This window comes from Mustelus asterias, chromosome 7 (assembly GCF_964213995.1).
Source record: "Mustelus asterias chromosome 7, sMusAst1.hap1.1, whole genome shotgun sequence".
Lineage (NCBI taxonomy): Eukaryota > Metazoa > Chordata > Chondrichthyes > Carcharhiniformes > Triakidae > Mustelus > Mustelus asterias.
This window is the reverse complement of record NC_135807.1, coordinates 83,921,501-83,945,538: the sequence shown is the minus strand read 5'-3', so window position 1 is coordinate 83,945,538 and position 24,038 is coordinate 83,921,501. Positions and strand designations below refer to the sequence as shown.

General features: G+C 45.3%; 1 protein-coding gene across 2 annotated transcripts in view; it reads left to right on the top strand.

The window, feature by feature from the left end:
- LOC144495821 (serine incorporator 1-like) overlaps positions 1-24,038 on the top strand; it is a 123,679-nt gene that overhangs the window by 43,785 nt on the left and 55,856 nt on the right. For both annotated transcript variants that reach the window (XM_078216350.1, XM_078216351.1), the window contains exons 2-5: positions 392-553; positions 3,102-3,292; positions 3,848-3,927; positions 18,472-18,609. In XM_078216350.1, the coding sequence (XP_078072476.1) occupies positions 392-553; positions 3,102-3,292; positions 3,848-3,927; positions 18,472-18,609 (571 nt within the window). The remainder of the gene's footprint in view (positions 1-391; positions 554-3,101; positions 3,293-3,847; positions 3,928-18,471; positions 18,610-24,038) is intronic.

Genomic DNA, 24,038 nt, shown 5'->3' with positions numbered 1-24,038 from the left:
CCCATTAATTCAATTTAAATGCATGCAAATACATTTAAATCACTCTTGCGCCCATTTTGGGCGTGGTTTGGATTGCAGCCCTTTTCAGGCCTTGGTAAAGTGGGCATCTACGTGGACTCAGGCGCGGATCACGCTAATGGCCTCACACCCGACTTTACCAAGTTTTGGGCACGACGCAATGGTAAAATTGGGCCCTTAGAAAGAATGTGTTTGGAAAGAAATTCAGTCACCTTGATTCACTGATTGTAAATAGTGTTTGCATTTGCTTACATTGACTATACACTTGAAATATCTTGCTTTTGCTTCAATTGTTAACATGTGCTTCCTCTATGTAGAGGATGCAGAGCAAATGTATGCCATGTTTAAATTCACTCTCCCTCTCTGTTTGCAGATCCCATGTTTGTGCAGTGGTGCTCCATGTCTGGTATGCTCATGTTGTCCAACTGGGCGAACTTCCATAATAACAAGATTGGTGTACACAACCATTTTATTGCTTGGTACAGCTGTTGCTGGTGTTATGCTTGTACCTGCTGTCGAAGATCAGTTAAGGAAGGTATGATACAGTATTAAGCTTTAATAATAAATGAATTGTCTGGATTGATAAGATCTGGAGACAAATGACTCCATCTGTAATGTATAAAGAAGCAGACTTCATAAATTTGCTTGGCAGATTAAGCTCATTGAGTCTGCTTCTATACTCAAAGTGGGTAGCAGCACTGGCAGGGAGTCCACCATGGAAAATCATAGGTGCTCAGAGTCTGTTTTGTTATCTGTTGTACTAACCATTTGTGTGCTGAGAATTTCTGTAATCAACTACTTGTCCGTGTTGTTCTCTGCTCATGGTACAAGAGCATGAAATCAGCCTACTTCAATGACATAAAAGGTTATTTCCAATTTTGTGAAACAGCTGGGTTTCTTCCCAAGTGGAAAATACCCTGGCACAGTGCTTAGCACTGCTGCCTCACAGCGCCAGGGATCCAGGTTCGGTTCCTGGCTTGGGTCACTGTCTGTGCAGAGTCTGCACATTCTCCCCGTGTCTGCGTGGGTTTCCTCCGGATGCTCCAGTTTCCTCCCATAGTCCAAAAGACGTGCAGGTTTGGTGCATTCGCCATGCTAAATTCTCCCTCAGTGTACCTGAGCAGGCACTGGAGTGTGGCGACTAGGGGATTTTCACACTAATTTCATTGCAGTGTTAATGTAAGCCTACTTGTGACACTAATAAATTAACTTAAAACTTGCCCCTAAAAGTAAACAATCATTCAAAAATTATCGCAAAAATACACCAAATTGCTTTTGAATGACGTTGTCATGGCAAAAACTATGCACAAATCTTCTCGCTCATCTTCCTCCTGAAACAAATACTTCCCAAATATGTTTTGTGAAGATGAAAGCACACACGAATTAGGAACAGCAGGAGGCCACTCAGCCCCCTGGGACTGCTCCACCATTCGATAAGATTATGGCTGATCCAATTGTGGCCTCAACTCCACTTTTCTGTCTGACTTCATAACCCTTGGCTCCCTTGTTGATCAAAATTCTAACTCAGCCTTGAATATATTCATTGACCCAGCCTCCACTGCTCTGTGGTGAAGAGATTCCACAGACTGAAGACCCTCGGGGAGAAACAAATTCTCATCTCAGTCTTAAATGGGAGGATCCTAATTTTTGAATGGTGATCCTAGTTCTACACTCCCCGGCAAGGGGAAAAGAAAACAGTCAGCATCTACTCTGTCAGGATTTTATATATTTCAATAAGATCATCGCTTATTCTTCTAAATTCTAATGGGCATAGGCCATCGCTGCTCAGCCTTTCATTATAACACAACCCCTTCATTTCAGGAATCGGCCTGGTGAACGTACTGTGAATAGCTTCTAATGCAATTATATCCTTTCTAAAGTAAGGAGGTCACAATTGCACACACTACTCCAGATAATTATTTGCTGTACCTCCATGCTAATGTTTTTGTGATTCATATACCAGAGGCAGAGCTTTCCCCCAAAAAACTAAAATGTGTCATAATGGCAAGAAGGTGTGGTCTGGACTGCAATAATCCCACATTTAATCACTCTTTGGGAGAGTGGCGAGTTTGTCTCAGGTACCGGAGGGGGGGTGGGGCTGGCCTAAACACACTGGTAAGCTCAGCTGTAAAGCAATTGGGCGCCGTTTTGGAAGGACGCAGTGATCTCACAGTGCACTGGGAAACTCCCCCCCACAGACATCGGGACTCCCCCCTCCTTGGGTCACTAGGCCCCTCCCAATGGGTCACCCTTCATGATGCTCTCCTCATGCTCCACTCCTTCATGACCCCCTCTTTCATGCTCCACCCATGCACGCACCCCCATATGAACCACTGTAAAGCTCCCCCCGAATAGTCCCACCTGCATAGCCCCCTGCCATAGACTCCACGCAGGCCCTACCCCCTCTCAGGTACCACCCCCTTGGCACACAGGAAGTGCCCACCCGGCACTGCCAGGGTGCCAGATGAGCACAGCCAGATAGGCACTGCCCAGCCATGTCCCCAACCACCCGAGGGCTGCGATCAGCCTCCAAGCTCCCCGGCATAGCCATCATGCCTGAACTCTGCTAGTGGAGACCAGCAGTGATTCTCACCAGTTTAACGCCACGCCCAAAGGGCAGAAGGTGTTGGGAGAATTCAGTGTCAAATGGGTTAAGCATATTCAAATGCTTCTTTAAATATGCTAATCGGCCTCATGTCCTTTCTGGGCACCATTCAGTTTGCGGCAGTAGAAAGGAATTGGGATGATTGCAAACCATTTGGCGCCAAGCCAATCATTAGACCTGCACGCTATTCTGGGATTGGTGCAATCTGCGCCAGGTGTGGCGGGGCCGGAAAACCACCCCCCTGGACACCTAGAGCCCTTCGTACTGTGGAGTTCTGTCGTTCCTCTTCATTTATTTGCTATACAGCTTTTTTCATTTCTTCCTGCCAAAGTGGACAAGGTCACATTTTCCCACATTATGCTCCAACTACCAAATTTTTGCCCACTCACTTAACCATATATATTTCTAATATTGTTCCCTTATTACAAATGGTATTTCTTGCTAAACAAATAGCAACTCTCAAAAAATGACGTTTTAGATTCCAGGGTTCTGCGAGATTGGATACAATGCACAGTTCCCTGAGGTTAACCCCGTGATCTGCAGAGTCTTAGTTGGTTACAAGTCTGTGTACCGTATCTGCTTTGGACTGGCCACTTTCTTCCTGCTGTTAGCTCTGCTCATGATCAACGTGAGAAATAGCAAAAATCCCAGGGCCCTCATACACAATGGGTAAGTCATTTTGTAAATTGTTTTTGAAAGAGATTCTGTGGCAGAAACAGTTTTTTAGTCATTGCGTTGATCGCAAATGTTTACTTACAAGGATCAAGCTTGCAAAACCATGCTCTTGACAGAAACCCTTGCCTACTTGTAGCCCTACTGGAAATTGTAATTCTTGATTTACGCTCAAGGATGACAAGGTTTTCTTTAAGGAGTGGGGGATTGGTAAAAATCAGCCCATTTTAATATTGTTTCTTCAAGACAATATATTGTGTATCAGTCTTTAATGATTGTATTTTAAAACTGTTTTATTATTTATCAATAGTTATCCATCACTTCCTCAATAAACAACTCTTAATATTAAAAATCAAATTAATTTTATATTAAATTAAACTGCGTGAATTGCAATCATCTCATTTTGAAGTAACAGTTTATTTGATTTTTTTTAGAATGAAATTAAATTATAAAGATAATATTAAATTATTCAGGAGTGTACAAGAATGGAATGCAGTGAATATTACACAGACATTTAAGACTTATGCTTCCATTAACATTCTCTTTTTAAAGTTTCTGGTTATTCAAGTTTGGAGCACTTGTAGCAATAATGGTCGGTGCATTTTATATCCCTGAGGGACACTTCAGCCGAGGTAAGTGAGAAATCGACAGAGTTGCTGAGTGGATTTAAATGGACTTTTAAGTGCCTTTACATTCAGTATTTGATACCAAAATCTGTAAAGCTCACACTGATGGAAATAATGATAGCTTCTGTCAACAATTGTCTGTGGAAATATTTTAACTCATGAAGTAACCTTTGAATATAGATAGTGATTGAACTTCCAAGAATTACTTATATTTCATGAAGGTAACATCATAATGGAAAACAGATAGATCTTTGACAAATGCATTTTGTAGTGACATTAGTGCAACTAATGGTTAACATTTGTAATGAACTTGTCATTTTAATTATTTTATGTGGGAAGATGTTGTGCTCCAGTTGGCAAAGGATAGAACCGGAGCCAATCCTTACACACTTTTATAAGCATATGTTTATAGAGATGCACAGGGCCGGATTCTCCACCCTTGTCCATAGCTTTGATTCTCCAGTTTCGCTGCAGTGAACAGAGATTTGCCTGAGCGCCAAGTTTTCCATTCTCACTAGCAGTGGTGGTGGGGTGTGAATGGCCAGAGAATTCCGGCCACACATTAAAAGCAGATACCTCCTTATCCAACAACCAGTTTTAATCTGTTCCTTTTCACAAGGGCACAAGTGGATCCCCTAGTTTATGCCCAGAATCTGCATAAAAGTAAACACTAATAGTAGAAACAGAAAATGATGAGGAGCTATGCTAGTCAATCTATAGTTACTTACATTTATAATTATAACTCACAATCTTGAATTTGCTGACGCAATCATGGGAGATAAATTGTGCCCCACAGCTCCTCATTCGGTATTGTTCATTAAGGTACAGACTTTCAATTTGCTGAAAGGATATATGGAAACATAGCATAACATTTAAAAACATGCTTGATAAATATCTATGCCCTAAATTCTTTGTGCTGATCTCCAGCCTTACCCCCAGCAAGAGACCAACAAAATCTCTAGGCGAAATGGCAGAGTCCTGTTTTCTAGTTGCCTTCGAAAGGGCAGAACCTCTGTCTGTATTTTGCAAATGACAGCCATTGTATAGAGTCAGGGGGAGAGATTTGGTACCCTCGCTCCTTAAGTTGGACAGAGCCCTAGCATATCAGTGGAGCTCGGTACACTGAACGACATGATATGTACTGGTTTCTACAAAGGTGGAGGTGGACCCCATCAGTGAGGTGCAGGCAACTGGCCTGGAACTCCAAAGAAGAGGTTTTTAAAAAAATTGCATATTAGTGCCCTTGCTCAGGGTGCTGGGGGAACTGTGGTTACATTGGTGCCTGGGCAACCTCCAGGATGGGCAGAAATTGGGGTTACCATTTTTCAGGCAGATGGACACAGGGGATGTAGCAGAAGTGATGGCTGTCCCAAACAATCCCTCGCAAATAAAGTGGCTTCACACTGACCCTGCAGATTCTGCAATTGCTGGGACGGCAAGCTGGAAATCTCAGAGTCCTGTTACAGAATTAAAGAACCACAACATCAGAGCACACGGGACAGGAAGTTGCATTTTTACACCCATCTATTTGAAGCCACAAGTGCCTTTGGAGCTCCAAAATGGTGTCTGAGACACAAATGCCCCTTTTTGGGGAGAATAACATTGGATGCCATCTTGTTCAGAGTGTTAGTGCATACACAGTGAACGGTTACTGCGAGTGTGCAGAGGAGGCAGATCATCAACATCACTCAGCATGCAGCACAGCGTTCGAGCTTTTTTTGACCTCAGCGCTCCAGCGGATGCCCCCTATTAACACAGGTTCAGCAACGCGGCACTCTTTAACATTATTATCTCATTAAGAGTAATGGATCTAGTTACAGGCTCGTTGCTGTTTGATTTCTTCTGTCTGTTGCTTCAGTTCTATAGGTGTTTACTGCTTTCCAGTTTAAAGTTACAGACATTTTTAGGGAGTGGTGTGTCAGTATTAAATGATTTTTTGCCATCTACAAGGCTGCTTCACACACCAGTTGTTCCCAGACATGGGTTCACCAGTAGCTATTTCCCTTGGAATGCACCATGACTCGGAGAATGAACAGAAGCCACTCAGAACAGAAGAAGCTGCTGGAAGAGTGAGGAGGATCACAACAAAGGCCATCAGCAGGGCTCTCAATTCCATGTAGGGTGTTTACCAAGCACTTCTCCTAACTGAACCTTGCTGTGGAATAATTTGTGAGACATCTGTTCTTCAGTAAGGTCCACCTCACTGAAATCTGCCACAGCTGCATCCTCAGAGCAGGGCAAGGTGCACATTTCCAATGGTTATGAGGGTGGCAGTGGTAATGGATTTGAATGCGTGTAATACCTTCCAAGTTACAGCTGGAGATGTTTGCAACGTCTTGTAGTTTGTTGATCACTCTTGCCTAAGGGAGGTCACCGAGACTCTCTATTCAATGAGAGCCAACTGCATTCAATCTCTCTTGGAGAAAGAAGCAGGTGGAACCAGCAAACTGCTTGTCTAAGATTGCAGGTATTCCCACGTGACAGAGTGCTAATGACTACATGCAGATCACTTTGTGAGCATTGCATGTCAACTCTGTCATGTCCTGGAACCAAAAGGAATTCCACTCCCACAACAACCAGCTCAACTGCAACTATAGGCAACAAATCATGGCTGGCCTGTTATTCTGGCAACAGTTATGATCTCTTCACTGGCCACAGTCTGCTGTGCCAGTTACATTTGAGCCATCATGGCAAATCAAGTGTGACCATTGGGCGATCTACTTACCACATGGCTTAGGACTCCTGTACGCAATCCATGCTCACATGTGACCAAGCATTCACTAAAAACCATGCTGTCGGTCAAAATATGACACCGCACACCATTGGTATCCTTAAACAATGCTGCCTGGACTACTCCAGGCTCCTTGATGTCACACTCAGTTAAATGTTGCCTTGATGTCAAGGGCAGCACTCTCACCTTCCTTTCTTGAGTTCAGCTTTCTTTCAGCATATTTTGACCAAGACTGTAATGAGGTCAGGAGTGACCTGGTGGAACCCAAACTGAGCATCAGTGAGCAGGTTATTGATATGTAGGTGTTGATTCATCGCACTGGTGGCGGCGACACCTTCAAGTACTTTGCTATGATTGAAAAGAAGCTGATGGGGCAGTAATTGGCCATATTGCATTTGTCCAGTTTTATCCAGTGCCTTCAGCCATTTCTTATGTAGGAATTTGGATTCTACACTAAAACACAGAGTAAGAAAATTCTTGTGAAGGAATAACCATATCAACAAAAAGGACAATTTCTAACTTAGAATGCAAATAGACAAGTTTTATTGGACAAGAAAGATTGATACTTAACATTTTGTTAGTTGAGGCATGGCACAATGCACAAGTTAACATGTGTTGGTCGGTCTTTCTTGTGGATCCTGGGACTTCTGGGGTCATCTCTTGGTTGCTTGAACCTGGCCTCTTGACTCACAACACCCATCGAGATTTTAGCTAAGCCAACGTAACTCTAACACATACAAACCCCTTTGCAGCTTTAAGATGTCAACTCCAGTAGATCCTTTTCTGACCCACGGCTTCCGGTCCACCGTAGCTGCTGAAGCTGTACATTTCATAGCTGCCTGCTGAGTGTTTTCTCTGCTTCTCTCTCTCTGGTAGAAACAGCTTTCTAACAAAGATTGTGGGCAGGATCTTGAGCCCACGTTCGCTGCCTGTGGTGAGATTGCGACTTCTGATTTTCACCACCACTTGCTGGCGACATAATCAGGTTCATGCCCACAGTGGGTGGACCACTGAACACCTCCACTGACCCCTGTAAAATTTCATACAGATCGAGGGCGGGTGGTTAGGTGGCGCGAAGACCAAATGCCCGATTTGAAGTGCTCCTCCTGCCAGAACAGCGTAAAATCTCGCCCTTAGTTTTTTTCCGCACTAATAAGTTCTTCAAAAGTTGGGTCACTGAGTGCCCTGAATAGAAATGCTGATGTTAAATTGATTGGAAAAGAAATGTATCCTGTTCTCCTTACATTAGCTATTGAATTTTAGCACTCAGTGCTTAATGGAATATCTTAATGCTCTAGCCAAGGGGTGAAAATTCAATTAGTGAACTTTGGCAGCAGGAACTGATATGGTGAGTCTCTGTAACAAGCACATCATATTCAATTTTTTTTCTGAAAAACAAGCTTCTACTATCAATTTGAGGGTGCATTTATTCTAAGCTTTTTAAACATACCAGTTGATTTTCCTTACATTGCACAGGCATGTACACAACCATCCATTCACAATTAGAGAATTTCTTGTATTTAATAAATGAAATTGTCAGCACAATCTGAAGACCAAGAAGTTCTCTGGTTTTTAATGTAGTTGCTCAGATTGCATTTAAAACACATCAGCGTATTTAAAAGTGGTTTGAAGGCAAATTAGAATAAGTGCTTTGGCAAATTTGGCATGTCAGCTACAACACTCACCAACTTTTACAGATGCACCAGAGAAAGCATTCTTTCGGTTTGTATCACAGAGCTCCTGCTCTGCCCAAGACTGCAAGAAACTACAAAGCGTCGTGAATGAAGCCCAGTCCTCCACGCAAACCAGCCTCCCATCCATTAACTCTGTCTTTACTTCCCGTTGCCTCGGAAAAGCAGCCAACATAATTAAGGACCCTACGCACTCCGGACATACTCTCTTCCACCTTCTTCCATCGTGAAAAAGATTCAAAAGTCTGAGGTCATATACCAACCGACACAAGAACAGCTTTTTCCCTGTTGCCATCAGACTTTTGAATGGACCTACCTTGCATTAAGTTGATCTTTCTCTACACCCTAGCTATGACTCTAACACTATATTCTGCACTCTCTTCTTTCCTTCTCTATGAATAGTATGCTTTTTCTGTATAGCGCGCAAGAAACAATACTTTTCACTGTATACTAATACATGTAACAATAATAAATCAAACCAAATCAAAATCAAATCAAAATGTGGTAGGGAGAATGTGGAAAATACCTGCAAAGGCACATGGGAGTTCAGAGTGTTGCAAGTTACATTTGTGCTGCATGCTCTCTTGCTATAGAGGGAGTGCAGCGAAGGTTTACCAGACTGATTCCTGGGATGGCGGGACTGATGTATGAGGAGAGATTAAGTCGGTTAAAATTATATTCGTTGGAGTTGAGAAGAATGAGGGAGGATCTCATAGAAACCTATAAAGTTCTAGCAGGACTGGACAGAGTAGGTGTAGGAAGGATGTTCCCAATGGTGGGGGAGTCGAGAACCAGGGCATATAGTCTAAGGAGAAGGGATAAACATTTAGGACTGAGATGAGGAGAAATTTCTTCACCCAGAGAGTGGGCGGCCTGTGGGATTCACTACCATAGAAAGCAGTCGAGGCCAAAACATTTTATGTTTTCAAGACGGAGTTAGTTATAACTCTTGGGGCGAATGGGGATCGAAGCATTATTGGGGAAAGGTGAGATCGGGCTATTGAGTTGGATGGTCAGCCATGATTTGAATGAAGAGTGGAGCAGGCTCGAAGGGCTGAATGCTCTCCTCCTGCTCCTGTTTTCTACGTTTCCATGAAGGATTTCTGTACGCAGGCAGCATGACACTCGCTGTTCATTGGCTGCACCCATCAGCAGGGGGCCCAATAATGTGAGTGCCTAGCGCTACTGAAAGGCACCTCTGACAGACCTGAAACAATAACTTTGTTTCTCTATCCAGCATCGTCAGTTTTTATTTCAGATTGGCAGTATTTTGTTTTTGTGTTTCCTCTTAAAGACAAAGTGTATTGTGGCTGCAACAAATATTCAAAGTTTTTCAAAGTGTATCAGTGCTGTGAGACTTTGAGCAAGGCAGAATATGTGAGAGAGCAAGCATCCAGGCTTACCCACAATGCACCTAAGCCCTTAGTAGAAGAGGTGGATAGAAAGAGAGGTGTCCTGAGTCTACAGAAAGGACAGGAGACCCTCCACGGACATGCTTGAGGCAGGTTGAACATGCAGAGCATATCAGCTGGAAGGTTGCTGCAATGAGGATGTTTAATGCCCTCACATGAGTTCTCAAGATGAGCGCGTTCATCTTCAGATGACATAGTGTACTCACTGCACCAGTACCCTTCTCCAGTGCTCAACTCAGTATACCCCATTGTCCATCCAGCAACAGTCCATACCCCACCTTCACACACTCAGCACTGTTATAAGCCTCACGCCCACAACTCATGGTTCACTCACTAGTGAAATTTAACCATGACAGCCACATCACCCAAACGTATTGCACAACACTTACTGGGTGACTTCTTTTTCTATTGCACAAGAAGATGTTGCATTGCAGCAGGCAGCAAGAATGAACAGGTGGAAGGTAAGCAGCCTATATGGTGGAGACAGTGCTGGCTGGCCAGCATGGGATCCAGCATCCCTGAGGAGGCGGCCACTGGCGCCCTGAAAGCAATTGATCACTTGATCATTGACCACATACCTAATCCACCTTCTCTCATTCCACTTTTTCTTCCTCCCTCCATCTCTTGTCACGGACACATTTTGTGTTTCCATTTTATTGTCCCTGATCAATATGTTTGTATGTAAATGTTTGTGTTTTCCTATCTTCAGAATGATTGACTCAATGTTTTAATAATCAGGCAGCAAGCTTTTGTGTATTTAAAAATGAGGAAGATTATTTTATTTCTTACACCCTTGCCCCAGAGGTTAACAAAAACAGGACGTCTCACTCACTCAACTCACCCACGCTAGCACACGCACGCAAAGTTAGCTGCAGATGAACATAAAACAGTAGTTATAAAATTAAATTGATCTCAGTCTCTCTTTTATCACAGACTTGATGTTTTTTTAGTTGAGTTGATGCTTCAGCTGGGGTGAAGGTCTTGATAGGCAGAGATTTCTCAGTAGCTGTGAAGACTCCTGTAGTTGATCTGCCAGGAAGTTGTTCTCTCAGATAAACTTGAATTTGGTGCAGGATATAAGTGAATCTTCTCTCTTTTGCAAGATATTGCTGCTTGGCTGCTTTGTTGGCTGCAGTGATCCGTTGGCTTTGGTTGGCGTTTCATGGACTCTCTGATGGAATTCTGCTGGAAGACCACTGTCTGGCTTTAATAGCAGAGGGCAAAGTTGGCTGCCTTAACCATGTGATCTCGTGTCAAGTCATTGTCCAGATGAGGTGGTGTGTTAATTTGATAAACATTCTCAACTATGGCTTTACAAACCTGTGCCTTCACATAGCCGAAGGCCTTTTTGTAGAAGGACAGACAGATATTACAATGAAGAATCAATGGGTTTCATTTACCTTTTGATCTGACCCACAACGAGTCAGTAATGTACTCTCTTGTTCTCCCTAGACGGGATATCTTCAATTCACAAGAGAAGTCTGCTGATATCCGAACATGATCTTTTAAAGTCTTTAAGAATGTGGCTTTTAAAAGTAACTTCAAAGATCAGAGACTCATAGTACACATACTCAGTGCACTAAGATAAAGGAGTGACCAGTGCATTTTGAGATACCAGGCACAAGCGTGCAGGAGTGGAAGAGGAGGGGGGAAAGAATTGCCCAGGAGCCAGATGGAAGATGAGGTTGCTCACAGGTTTTGCTGCCGAGGATTCAGACAAGGGCTTTGGTGGACGAGGGTACAGAGGAAGACAGATGAGTGCACAAACCTGAAAGCTTGCTGCACAAGGAAGCTTGCCAATAAACCCGAGATCAATGTCGAAGGAGCATGGAGGAGCCTAGCATGCAGAGTTTGGAGACCATCCTTTCCAGAATGGAAGAGGTAATCACCTCCATCAGCACGTTTGTGGAGCTGAGCATGATGTTGTAGCAGATGGTTACAGCTTCCAAGCGAGGCCCACCAAAGGTCGAAGCACTGCAGCGGAATTTCAGACAGTTGCTGTGTAAATATAATCTACTCCCTAATCATTCTAGGTGCCACTGTTCGAGGGGTTCCAGGCATCATAGCGAACCATCATTCCGTTCTCCAGCACATAGGAACAGAGGAAATAAGAGCAGGAGTCAACCATTTGACCCTTCAAGTCTGCTTCGTCGTTCACCTAGGTCATGGCTGATCTTCTACCTCAACACCATTTTCCCACTATCCTTTGATATATTTAAAATCTAGAAACTTATTGATCTCTGTCTTGTATATCCTCAATGACTGAGTCTCCACAGGCCGCTGGGCTGGAGATTTCCAAAGATTCACCACCCTGCGAATAAGGAAATTCCTCCTCATCCCGGTCCTAAATGGTCTACCTCTTATTTTGAGACTGTGTCCTCTGGTTCTAGAACCCCAGCCAGAGGAAACATCCTACTTGCATCTATCCTTTCAAGCTCTGTAAGAATTTTGTATGCTTCAATGCAGTAAATGGATTGCACCAGGAGAATGGCAGTGTGTCTGTTGGTGCACCAGTCTGCTGTCTGATAGCATTCATGGTCTCAGTACTGTCAGTCTGCCAAAGCCCTTACCATTGCCTATCAACCAGCCAGCCCAGGCTCAGATGCCGCAATCTTAAGCCAGACATTCTAGTCCTGGAGCTGTTTGAGATCCTCCTTGAAGGTTTTCTGCAGTCTCCTCAATTGTTGGCCTGCAAACGTCCAGCACCCATGATACAGCCCCTGGGGATGGATCTCATGGGAGCACTGGTGATTGGCAAAGGCACATGGAAGACAGAGACTAAAGGAATGCACAGTTGTGATTAGTCTGTTTTTGTGTACCATAGTTTAATTCATACAATTGGACAGGAATGTTCATGTTCTGTTGACTTTTATTTTTACCTTGTCAGAAATAGAGCAATGTGATAGAGGAAAGCTAAGGGATATAGCACAGTTGGTAAACGGGGAGTTGTGGTTCAGGTTATTAGTAAAACTCATGAATTATCTGCTCTGTTGAAACATCGGAATAAAGTGGCTGCAAAGATTGTGGGGGTGATTCTCCCAAGACAATTCTCAGTGTTAAATTTGTGTAAAAACTGGAGTAAATCACGCTGTTTTTTTTTCAGTGGGAGTTTCAAAATGAATCTCCCGCTCTGTGCACTGCAGAGTGTCTCAGCGTGAATGACGCTAAGTATCAGTGAGTGGGGCCTATTCCCCCAGAGAGGCCGGCAGCACAGCGCCGAACGGGCCACTGAGCATGCACCGATCTGTCAGAGCGGAGATCGGCACATGCGCGGTAGCTCTGCACTGCCGGCCTCCCAATCGCTGGCCAGCCCTGCGACCCCTGCATTGCCAGCCGTGCGACCCTCCACAGCCCGATTGCTGGTCCCCCGAACATGCCCTGGTCAGTCTCGACCCCCCCCCCCCACCCCAGCCCACCTTGATGTCTCCCCCACTTCCCCCCCCCCCGCAGCTCCGATCACCCGATCCACCCCACCCCGATCTTCTCCCCACCACAGGCAGCCCCGATCCCCCACCTGGCAGCCACGACCGCCCCAGGAGGCTGACCCCCCCACCCACCCCACCACCCATCCCAATTGCCAACCCTGATCACTGGCCCCTTCCCTCTGTCACTCAGCTCAAATGCAGAGTGGCAGCAGACCCCCCACCGATCGTCCCCGCCCCAGAGCTCTCCACCAGGCCCCGCCCCATTAGGCCCCACCCACTTGGCATTGTCCGATGCCTGATGGGCAGTGCCAAAATGCCCCTGGGCATTGGTACTTAGCCCCTTGGGCAGTGCTGAGGGCCCAGGCTGGGACTGCCAAGGTGGCAATGCCTGAGGGGCACCCCCCAGCACCCGACCTTTTTGGGGGAGCTCAATGGTTCCCCCCTTCACTTCAGCAGGGTCAGGCTGCCAGCTTCCTGCAAGTGCTATAGTAGATCCCGCTGGAGTAAACCACTCCTGGTGCGAGGGGGTTGGGGGGGAGATGCTTGCGGGTCGGAGATTTCAGTCCCTAGCCTGCGAATGGGATTTAAAATATATGGAGATGTGCATTTACATAATTTATTCAGCTCCGCGCCGATTTCTGGCGTCAACACTGGAAATCCATCTGCTGGAGAATTGTGGAGGCCATGGCACCCAGCGGGGAGCCAGCGCAATGGCCTCTGCTCGAGTCTCCCGGCCGTAGCACAGAGCGATGGGAGAATCGCCCCTTGTATCTTTCCTTTTTCTATTCCTTCCCTTCCTGATGGTGCTTTCTTCTCTTCCTCCTTCTCATCCTCATGCTCCTGCTCACCTGATAGATTGTAAAAGGGGTTATTTCCTCAAAATGGCCAATGTGCTGCCACAGATCTTGAGACCCGGTCAGATGAGTATTGCAGGGCTCCTCCAGAGCAAGCTAGCCAATGGAATCATTGCTTGAGGGCAGAGGCAGTGTGCTGTATGATGTTCCTTGTGGCACATGCCTCTCGTTGTATGCCTGCTGTGCACGTGGGCATGCGTTCGGGACCGGAGTTATGACCCACGTCACCAATGGATAAACCTCGCTGTCCAGTAGCCAGCCTTTGCCATACCATGGTGGGTTAAATGCAGTTGGCGCAGGTGACTGCTGCAGAATGAAGCCATTGGCCAGAATTTTACCAGCACGCCCGCCCGAGGCTCGTAAGATCACGACCGAGGTCAACGGAGAATGCTGTTCTGCGAGCCTCACCCACCCCAATTTCGGGGCGGGCATGCCAGTAAAATCAGGGCCATTGTGTTCAGTGCCAAGAGAACAAGCATTCACTTGATGTGCTGCCTGTAGTCACATACCAGCTGCATGTTGAGGGAGTGGAATTGTTTTCAGTTCAGGAAGACAACCGATTTGACTTGAGGCACCACAAGTCAATGTGCGTGCAACATGCACAATAGGGAAGCCTAAAATCAGTGCACGCCCTCTGCCTGCTCATTGTTACTCCAGTCCAATGCCAGTTGGTGAAGTATGAGACTAAACACTTCTACCTTTCTTGGTAACAGGTTTATTCACAGGATGCAACATTACAAATGTCACTTCCTACCTCCCAACCCAGCGTCCCAGCAGTCTCCCTTTGTACTCTTTTGAGAAACCTATCAAACAAAGTGTCAATTAATTAACTAACTAAAGTGACAGCTCCTTAAAGGGACACTGTAACAAAAAAAAGCAAAACATGAAAGGAAACTTCACAACTCAAATCGAAGTGTTGGGTGGGATTTTCCACCCTTCCCCACGGCATGTTTTGCAGCAGCGGAGGTGGCCCACCACTGACTGGCGGCAGGATCCTCTGGTCCCACTGCTGCCAATGGGTTTTCCTGTTGTCTGCACCCTTCACCGCTGGGGAACCCGTGACAGGAATGGGTGGGCGGGGTCGCTTTTGGTGGGACCGGAGCATCCCGGCAGTGGGAACAGCAGGAAAGTTTTAGAATCATAGAATCCATACAGTGCAGAAGGAGGCCTTTCGGCCCATCGAGCCTGCACTGACCACAATCCGACCCAGGCCCTATCCCTGTAACCTCATATATTTACTGTGCTAATCCCCTGACATTAGGGTCAACTTATCATGGCCAATTCGCCTAACCTGCACATCTTTGGACTGTGGGTGGAAACCGGAGCACCTGGAGGAAACCCACACAGACATGGGGAGTATGTGCAAATTCCACACAGATAGTCACCCGAGGCTGAGATTTAACCCGGGTCCCTGGAGCTGTGAGGCAACAGTGCTAAACACTGTGCCACCGTGCCGCCTCTTACTTCTGGGGCTGATGATGTACTTGAGCCCCATTACTTGCAGAAGGCCTCAAGCATACCAGTGGACACCCTATCCGAGGGACCGAGGCACAAGTGTAACCATGGAATAGGGGAAGACAATCGAGCCGAAGGACCCCGCTCAATCGCCAGCTACTTGGACTTGTGGACGGCTTCCTTACCAGGTCCAGGAACAGGCTCAGTCTCTCTTTATACTCCTTTGGAACACCAATTAAAAGGAAATAAGATATTTAACAGATAAACTAATTAAAGTGGCAGCCCCTTAAAGAGGCACTGTAATAAATGAGAAAACTTTGAAGGACACTTAAAAGATCAAAGCAAAATGGTGTTGTGGGGACTGATGATGCACTGCAGCCCCTGTGGTGCCCACAGGTTGTGGATGGCTTCGAGTGTACCAGTGAACACTGCCTGTTCCCTTTCCAGGGACACCCAGGCGTAAGTATAGCCACAGACAGTCGGGCCAGATGACCAGCTCAGCAATCCACTGCTTGGACATGTTGATGACCATCTTGGCCAGGCCCAGGGGCAGCTCAGTAAGTGCCCTATGAACTCAGTTAAACAATGTCCTTCGCCTGCGTATCTTAGCAACATAATTAACAAATCAATAACAAATCTCTCTGGTAAAGTGAATAAGGTTAAGCTATCTCTCTCTGCATAGAGAGACTCAGTGATCTCCTTCATGCAGCAATGTATTGCAAACTGTGGTCTCCAGCAGCCTGGAAGAAGGCAAAATCAAGAACCTCAGCCACCTTGACATCCACAGGCAATGTGACCCCAGGCTCTGCCCAATATTGTGGCCACAGCAGTTGGCAGATTTCAGTGATAATCTCTTTAGTGAAGCAATGACATAATCCAGTGCTGGAGGTCCTCATTGAATTTCAGCTCGGAAAATTGCTCCTAAAGACCATGGATAGATACATCCTCCTGCTGAGAACCTTTTCCTCTCTCCTCAGTTCCAACAGAAAAATCTATCAGACCTTTCACTCTGGAAGCAACTTGTTTCAGCACAAGCTTTTAAGTCAATGGAAAAATACTTCACCGCTAGTGAGACCATTGCCTGTGATTTCCCAAAACTTTATGCAAGCCTAAGGAAGCTCCAGAGATGTGCACAATTGCACCACCAGTCAGAAGAAACAATTCAGCAACTAACCTGCAAATAGCTCTTGATCCCTTTAACAAGTGCTGGCGATCTTTCATGGCATTTAAAGTGTGTTGAGCTGTGCGAACTTAAGAGCGGGTAGTGACTGGAGTGGATATCTGAAAATGGCAGTACTGGCATTATATCAGCATTGCATCCTTACTAATGCCATCATCTACCAGCTCTGCTTTGCTGGCAGTGATCGTTAGGTGCATTGCACCAAGGTAGAGTTACCGTCAGAAATGCACGTATCCAGGTCTGGGATTTGATTCTTGACCTTTAGGAAAGCAGTTAATGTCTAAAAACAACAGGCTCTATGAAACCCAATTTGTCCCTGATACATGTGCGGCAGAGAAGGCTCCTTCATCATTTCTGAAGGAAGGAAAAATGTCCCTCTGTATGCATGAAAAAGGCTCCGATGAAATGTCATCCGATCAACCTCATGGCCTCCACAAATAGTGAGGATTTGCACTTAATTAATGCCAAAGTTGCATCCAATCACAGAAACACCTTAATGCATATCAGTGATCATTCCTTAGGAAGCAGCCGTAAAGCCTTCTTTGAGCAACAGTTCACAGTTCACACTTTAGAAGGAGCAGAAGCAGAGGTTCTGAGAAGACCAGGGCTAACATCTGCATTCATGGATATTGACGTACTGATTAATGCTTAACAATAGATGGGAGCCTCAAGCTGTATAACTGAGCAACTTGTTTGCTCTTATGTATTTGCTGTCCAGCGTGTGTGAAGAAAAGTTACCGTTGTGCACAAAGTTTCAAATGGTACCTCCAAGTGAGTGGAGTAATTCCCAATTTGAGTGGTGCCACAGCTGATCGGCTCCACAAGAAATGTGTGTAAAAGTGAGGAGCACACTGCTGCTTGCACTGCTATTATCAGCAACCTCCTTCCTCATTTGCACTTGTGTATAAGGGACTTAATGAACTGTACTGACTCAGTCAGCAATCTCCCTACTTATACTTTGTCTTTTTACTAGAGAGTGGCTCCAGCTCCAAAGAAGATCATCACCTTTTAGTTTATCCTCTCTAACTCTTCAGTCACAAAGAGAAAAATGTTGTCTTCATGCCTTTGTTGTGCCGTTATTTTCATTTTTATTAATTCTTTCATGAGATGTGAGCATTGCTGCAGGACCAACAGCTGTTGTTTCGGCGCATTATCTTCAAAGTGTAGGTGCAGCTCCCACCATCAATCTCAGCGCCTTTATGAACAGAAAGGAGTTCTGATCCATTCAAGACCAATGTTCTGTGAGCATATGCTCAGATTATTCATGCAGATGTCCACTATCTTAGTGGCAGTGATGCCACCTTTGCTTCATGTCAACCTGTGGTGGCATTGCTATTTCATAGATTCCCTACAGTGCAGAAGGAGGCCATTCGGCCCATCGAGTCTGCACATGACCACAATCCCACCCAGACCCTATTCCTGTATCCCCACATATTTACCCTGCTAATCCCCTCACACTAGAGTCAATTTAGCATTTGAAGAGCCAGGAAGGTGTGCACGCTCAGTGTGCCCCATCGTGTTGCTTCCCCTTTGTGAAAGTGATCCTTTATGTGTCCTCCACTATCTAGTCTGATCCTTCAGCGAAGCGACAATGAGGTAAAATCTCAGGGTAGCGTTGAAAATTCTAAACTCCAATTTAACTACTCACTAATAAATCATTGAGCAATTTTGCAAATTCAAGGAATAAAAAATAACTGTCAAATACAGCTAAAGTTTAGTCAGTATACATGAATATTGCTTTAGAGCAGGGTTAATGATTTGTTTCAGAGAAGTTATCATTAAATAACATTTCTTCTTTTTAGTGTCATTTGGAATTGGCTCAGCCGGTGCCTTTTGTTTTATCCTTACTGAACTGGTATTACTGGTTGATTTTGGTAATTCCTGGAATGAATCCTGGCTGAAAAGATCGGAAGAAGGTGGATCACGATGTTGGTACTTTGGTATGTGCCATTATTTGCCTTTTACTTGCTGTGTTAGGTAAAGTTTAATTAAGATTAATGACATTATTCTAACTCATAATCAATCATAAATTGAAAGAAAATCACAGAATCTCTACAGTACAGAAGGAGGCCATTCAGCCCATCAAGTCTACACGGACAATAATCCCACCTAGACCTCATCCTCGTAACCCCGTATATTTATCCCGCTAATCCCTCTAACCTACGCATCCTGGGACACTAAAGGGCAATTTAGCATGGCCAATGCACCTGACCCACACATCTTTTGGACTATGGGAGGAAACCGGAGCACCCGGAGGAAACCCACGCAGACATGGGGAGAACATGCAAACGCCACACAGACAGTGACCCAAGGGAATTGAACCCAGGTCCCTGTGCTGTGAGGCAGCAGTGCGAACCACTGTGTCACCGTGCCACCTTATATCATTTTTGTAAATGACGGTCATGCAGCATAAACAACCCATGCCTTTAGAAAACAAAACTAGCCTAAAGAATCATTTTATTCACTTCCACTGGTGTAAGTTCATAATGATTGTTACAAATCTCAGCAGGATGTTGAGGTGGTAATAGTATTAAGTGTTCCAAGGTCAGATGATCACTGATAATTAAACTGGGATCTGTTTGCCTGTTGGCTGGACTTGCGGATAGCGAAGAGCATTGTCGGGCAATACAGCAGGATATAGATAGGCTGGAAAATTGGGCGGAGAGGTGGCAGATGGAGTTTAATCCGGATAAATGCGAAGTGATGCATTTTGGAAGAAATAATGTAGGGAGGAGTTATACAATAAATGGCAGAGTCATCAGGAGTATAGAAACACAGAGGGACCTAGGTGTGCAAGTCCACAAATCCTTGAAGGTGGCAACACAGGTGGAGAAGGTGGTGAAGAAGGCATATGGTATGCTTGCCTTTATAGGACGGGGTATAGAGTATAAAAGCTGGAGTCTGATGATGCAGCTGTATAGAACGCTGGTTAGGCCACATTTGGAGTACTGCGTCCAGTTCTGGTCGCCGCACTACCAGAAGGACGTGGAGGCATTAGAGAGAGTGCAGAGAAGGTTTACCAGGATGTTGCCTGGTATGGAGGGTCTTAGCTATGAGGAGAGACTGGGTAAACTGGGGTTGTTCTCCCTGGAAAGACGGAGAATGAAGGGGGAGATCTAATAGAGGTGTACAAGATTATGAAGGGTATAGATAGGGTGAACAGTGGGAAGCTTGTTCCCAGGTCGGAGGTGACGATCACGAGGGGTCACGGGCTCAAGGTGAGAGGGGCGAAGTATAACTCAGATATCAGAGGGACGTTTTTTACACAGAGGGTGGTGGGGGCCTGGAATGCGCTGCCAAGTAGGGTGGTGGAGGCAGACACGCTGACATCATTTAAGACTTACCTGGATAGTCACATGAGCAGCCTGGGAATGGAGGGATACAAACGATTGGTCTAGTTGGACCAAGGAGCGGCACAGGCTTGGAGGGCCGAAGGGCCTGTTTCCTGTGCTGTACTGTTCTTTGTTCTTTGGTCTTTGTTCAGCTGATGTAAAAGATTGCGTGGCACTAGTCAAAGAGGACCAGAAGTTGCCCTGATGTTCTAGCATACATGTATCCTTCAATCAGCAACATCAAAAACAAATGAACAAGTCATTTACCTTATTGCTGCTTACAGGACCCAGATGTGTGCAAATTGCATGCTGTTTTGCCTAAAAGCCAACAGGGATCACGCTGCAATTAATTTACCGGCCGTGAAGCGCTTTCTCATATCATAAAATCCCTACAGTGCAGAAGGAGGCCATTCCGCCCATCGAGTCTGCACCAACCACAATCCCACCCAGACCCTATCCCCATCACCGCATGCATTTACTCTAGCTAGACCTCCTGACACTATGGGGCAATTTAGCATGACCAATCCACCTAACCCGCACATCTTTGGACTGTGGGAGGAAACCGAAGCACCTGAAGGAAATCCATGCAGACACGAGGAGAATGTGAAAACTCCGCACAGACAGTGACTCAAGCCAGGAGTTGAACCCGGGTCCCTGGCTCTGTGAGGCAACAGTGCTAACCACTGTGCCACCGTGCCGCTCCAGGTCCTGAGGATGTCAAAGACGTAATATAAATGCAAGTTCTTCCCTTACAATTTCTAACAGGTCCAAGTGAAGATTTGGATAGGTATGGAAAGAATGCAATTGGAAAACTAAATATAGGTGAAATTTAAAGGTTTATGGACAATTTAAGGCAAGTGTTAGAATTAGAGGATAAAAGTTCAGCATGTTGCTTTGTTCGCAATTGACTGCGTAGATCAGAACACAATCTTTTATTTAATGGCTCCTCAAGTGGAGGTGGTGTTGCATGAAGTTGCAGCAAACACACTGCCCTCCTTGATATTTAGACGCACCACTTCACAGAGGTCAGTACTGCAGCATGTCTGGAAGGCAATGGGGCAGGCTTGAGATCGAACTGGCCATTCTTCTCTGTTGCATGGTAGATGCCCTTACAGCTGACAACAGGCAGAGCTCAGCAAGTGATTTTGTAAGGATGTGATAGCTCTAATTAGTGTGCTTTTTGGTAGGCAAACAATTACACAGTCAGGCATTCACATATCTTAGAGGTGTCACTGGCTCTGCCATTCTAGCTTCCAGTGGTAAACTAGGAGCTTCTATTTGCAGATTTATAACTCAGTTGATCACCTCTTCCACAGTCGCATCTGCCAGTCATCCCTTCATTGGTCTGCATCTTATTTGTGCAAACACCTCAGGTAAGGGCATTTCAATTGGTGAAACCATTGATATCAGAGTTAAAAACATCTTAAAAAGTTGGTACATTTTTCTCAAGATGTGTTTTACTCAAGATGGGAAAAATAAAAAATAATGAAGTCAAAATGTTAAATAGCTAAAATATATTTAATGTCACCTTATTGTGCTGTTCCTACTACCTTTCAAGAAAGCAATAAGCTCCTAACAACATTGGAAAATGGTTCACCAGATTTTAAAGCTTAAATTAAGCTCTGATTTGTTTCAAGTGAGACCTTCTTGAATTGGTCTCCACCTCACCATAAATATGCATCAACTGCAAATGGGGTGGAGATGTGTTGTTCAATTCATTATGTCCAGTCAACAGGAACACATGGGACAAAGTGGACTTGAAAATTGATCCCTGTATCTGAATATTAGTCAATTCTAAAATATAGTTGATAGAAGAAGTGGGAGGCAAGTTATTCCCTATTGTGATTCGTTGGATATGTAGAGATTGTTACAACTATTCCTGAAGATTGTGTAATAAAAGCAAAATCCTGCAGGATGCTGGAAATCTGAAATAAAAGCAGAAAATTCTGGAAAAGCTCAGCAGGTCTGTGGGAGAGAGAGACACATTTAACGTTTTGAGTCTGTATGACTCTTCTTCAGACTCTTCCCATATAACACTTCGATCTTACTCTGAAGATTGTGTAAATTAATGACAAAGAAGTATAATATATAGATCCATAGAAAAGTTATAGCACAGAAGGAGGCCATTCAGCCCATTTGTCCATGCCAGCCCAAGGACACTTATGTGCTCTTTCTAATCCCACCTTCCTGCACCCGGCCCAAAGCCTGTAGCTTACAGCACTTAAGGTGCAGATCCAAGTACTTTTTAGAAGAGTTTAGGGTCTCCACCTCTACCAGCAACTCAGGCAGCAAATTCCAGACACCCACCACCCTCTGTGTAAAAAGGTTCTTCCTCATGTCCCTGCTACTCCAACTGCTACTCAACTTGAATCTATGTCCTCTGGTCTAGAATTCTGCACCAAGGAAAATAATTTTATCCTGTCCACTCTATTTGTTCCCCTCAGAATTTTGTACATCTCAATCAAATCAACTGTCAACCTTCAGCCTTCTTTGTTCCAAGAAAAATAGCCCCTATCCAATAATCCAATCTCTCCTCATAGTTCCACGTTTCTAGCCCTGGCAACATTCTTGCAAACCTCCCCTGCACTTTCTTCAGAGCAATTATATCCTTCCTGCAATATGGCGACCACGTCAAAGAGCTTTCGTTAGCTACTCAGGAATCTTCAACCTCAATCAAAGGTTGATTCCATATTCCCACAGTAGGGCTTGTGCTCCAGCAGATCTTATCTGGAGAATTTGCTAATGCATTTCGGCCTTGATTTCCGTCCATTACAATTAGCGGTGCACTCATAGAAATCATAGAAACCCTACAGTGCAGAAGGAGGCAATTCGGCCCATCGAGTCTGCACCGACCACAATCCCACCCAGGCCCTACCCCCACATATTTTACCCGCTAATCCCTCTAACCTACGCATCCCAGGACTCTAAGGGGCAATTTTTTTTTTTAACCTGGCCAATCAACCTAACCCGCACATCTTTGGACTGTGGGAGGGAACCGGAGCACCCGGAGGAAACCCACGCAGACACAAGGAGAATGTGCAAACTCCACACAGACAGTGACTCGAGCCGGGAATCGAACCCGGGACCCTGGAGCTGTGAAGTGCAGTGCTGACCACTGTGCTACCGTGCCGCCCATGTTCACTCATGACCTCTCCCCAAGTTATGGGGATAGGATTTGGGTGTGGGCCTGGATAAGATCCTCTTTTGGAGAGTTGGTGCTGACTCGAGGGGCTGAATGGCTTCCTTCTGCAGCTGTAAGGAATATATGAAAATGTACCCTTGATGCTACACCCTGCCGCGTATCATGCTTTGAATTAAACCCCTTTAAAATATAAACATCTTTCACTCGTAAGCTCAATAAAAGGACAGAGCCTTGGAGGGACAGCTCAGTTTCATTGACCAGTTCTATAAATATACCACTAACCTTGCCATGCCTTCTTATGTCGAAAGTGATCAGCCCAGATTGCCTTGCAAAGTCTCATTAACATCTAGGACTTGGTGCTTAGGTGGAAGAGTTTCCTGCAGGCTAGTGAATGACAGTTTGATATGGTTGATCTCACAGAATGCCTAGCATTATAATAGATAGATAATCAGCCACCTCTCAAACTCCTACAGCATTATCCTTGGGTATGTGCTCTCCTTCCAGTAGGATAGATCCACCAGCATTGGGGCATTGTGTCATGCAAGCAGATGGGAGGGCTTTAAGAGTTCATAGAATCCATTGAATCCTACAGTGCAGAAGGAGGCCTTTCGGCACATCACCGACCACAATCCCACCCAGGCCCTATCCCCATAACCCCATGCATTTACCCTAGCCAATCCCCCTGACACTAAGGAGCAACCTAGCATGGCCAATCCACTTAACCCGCACATGTTTGGAGTGTCGGTGGAAACCGGAGCACCTGGAGGAAACCTGCACAGACATGGGGAGAACGTGCAAACTCCACACAGACAGTCATCCAAGCCGGGAATCAAACCCGTGTCCATGGCGCTGTGAGGCAGCAGTGCTAGCCACTGTGCTGCCGTGCCACCCCGCA